Consider the following 1,838-nt stretch of genomic DNA (forward strand, 5'->3'; position numbering starts at 1 on the left):
ATCGATGAAAGTATTTAATAGAGCCATGCTATAAGCCACAAACGAGACGGTTGAGCGTGCAAGCTGAAAGCGGTAGAGCTGTAATACAATTTGCCCCAAGCCTGGGAGCCCAAAGGCTGACAACCAAGGCAATTGTGGAAGGCTCAACTAGAAGGGTCCTTCCCGATGGCTTTCTTCTCCTCGTCGGCGGGCTCTCCATCATCAGAAGCAGCTGGGGCAGGGCCATGCTGGTCAAGCTCATCGTCGACATCGTAATTGGGGTCGAGAGACTTACGGAGGGCACGGCGACCGGCTTGGAGCCAAGGTTTGAAGGCGATTTCGATGGCAGCCCAGGAGAAGGCGACGCCAGCGACGGTGAGGAGGGTGAAGGTGAGGCTACGCTTGCGAGACTCGGGCTGCTGTTTGTTGTTGGAGTCGCCAACCTTCTTGGGCGCCATGGATGGATCGAGGAAGAAGAGAATAGTGGGCACTTTGTACATGTATGTATTCAATTCTTATAAGCTTCCTGTTTAGCTCACTCTTATCTTGGGCACTACGTTAAAGCTTCCCTTGCTTCACACTTCACACTCACATTGCGTCTTTTGGTATATCTCAAAGCTAGGACGTTTGCCCACTTTACTTGGCCTCCCACATTTCTATGCCCGCACCCCCATCGCACCACGATGAAAGTTGAGGCTCTCATAGCAGGACGGCGAAAGGTGAGGCTCTGCTTGCTTTGCTCTTTGCTTTCACCAACCTCTCTTGGGCACCATGGATGGTTGGCTAGTTGGTCGGTTTACACATCACTAGCTTATAAGCTTCCTTTGTAGCCCCCTCTATCGTTCAGCTTCCATTCCCACACAAGCAACACACAAATTTGCTATGCTTGCCCTCCCTAGCGAGTATCCCCCCCCTTGTCATCAAGGTCTTGGGGTGGCTGAAAACAATTTTCAGCTACCTCATCTTCGCCCTTTCAAGAACTACAATTTGCACAAGGGAGTAGTCACCATCAATCTTCCAAAAGTGCCATCAGCCTTAAAAGATGGGCCTAAAAAGTCAATTTGTCGAGATGGCACCAGGAAGATCAGTCATCCAGTCCACATTGGTTTTCAACCCCTTCGGACCTCGACGCACGGGTAAATTCCTCTATCACATCTTGCAAATCGTGACTGATGCCACTCGCCATTTTCTTTTGTAGGAAAATGCTCCTGTAGGCATTTCCCTAAAAACATGAACGCACATGTATAAATGTTTATACATGTTGTTGAAATTAAAAGTACATAAGAATATCATGTTTCCACTTGTTGTCAAAATTACATAAGAATATCAATTGCACATAATGCATTCGTGTCTTAATAGAAAAGTTAATTGTATTGAATTGAAAATAAAAGATAAATTACAAATGGATTGTCTCCATTACTTATATCCTAGAAATTGTAATTTGATAAAATGTCTTCTCCTACAGTAATGTCCTTTGTAACTATGGTCACAATAAATCCATGGTCATCTATGGTTACATAGCTCAGGAACATAGAGGGAATATATTCCCATAAATTATTAAACTATTAAAACATGCAAACCTATTTATGTAGCCTAGAACATTACCACTTTCCCACATCACCTACAATCATCCTTTGCTCTACCTGTGACCCTCGCATAATGTACGCACCTTCATTCTCTCCTAACATGCACATAGGTCTCTCCATTCATTATATGTATATCTTATACCACAATAAAGAAATAGAACTGCAACAACCAAGCCTTGTTCTACCCTTGAAAATGTTGAAATATTCACAATGAGTATGTTAATGCTTAATTATGTTTCTTACCTTCCACCCTCCTGCCTACAAAATGACCAA

General features: G+C 43.9%; 1 protein-coding gene across 1 annotated transcript; it reads right to left on the reverse strand.

Annotated features, from left to right (window-relative positions):
- On the reverse strand, positions 1 to 567 carry LOC147899150 (uncharacterized). The gene has a single exon (XM_087378607.1). It carries the CDS (start codon positions 477 to 479, stop codon positions 144 to 146), a length of 336 nt encoding a protein of 111 aa, XP_087234733.1. The 5' UTR covers positions 480 to 567; the 3' UTR covers positions 1 to 143.
- Between the last annotated feature and the right edge of the window lie 1,271 nt (positions 568 to 1,838).

This window comes from Dipteris shenzhenensis, chromosome 8 (genome assembly GCF_047967505.1).
Source record: "Dipteris shenzhenensis isolate YYH24624 ecotype China chromosome 8, Dip_SZ_1.0, whole genome shotgun sequence".
In the NCBI taxonomy this organism is placed as follows: domain Eukaryota; kingdom Viridiplantae; phylum Streptophyta; class Polypodiopsida; order Gleicheniales; family Dipteridaceae; genus Dipteris; species Dipteris shenzhenensis.

What these genes read in the sequence shown, in the direction of transcription:
- LOC147899150 (XM_087378607.1), bottom strand. Translation starts at nt 479, where the DNA reads ATGTACAAAGTGCCCACTATTCTCTTCTTCCTCGATCCATCCATGGCG.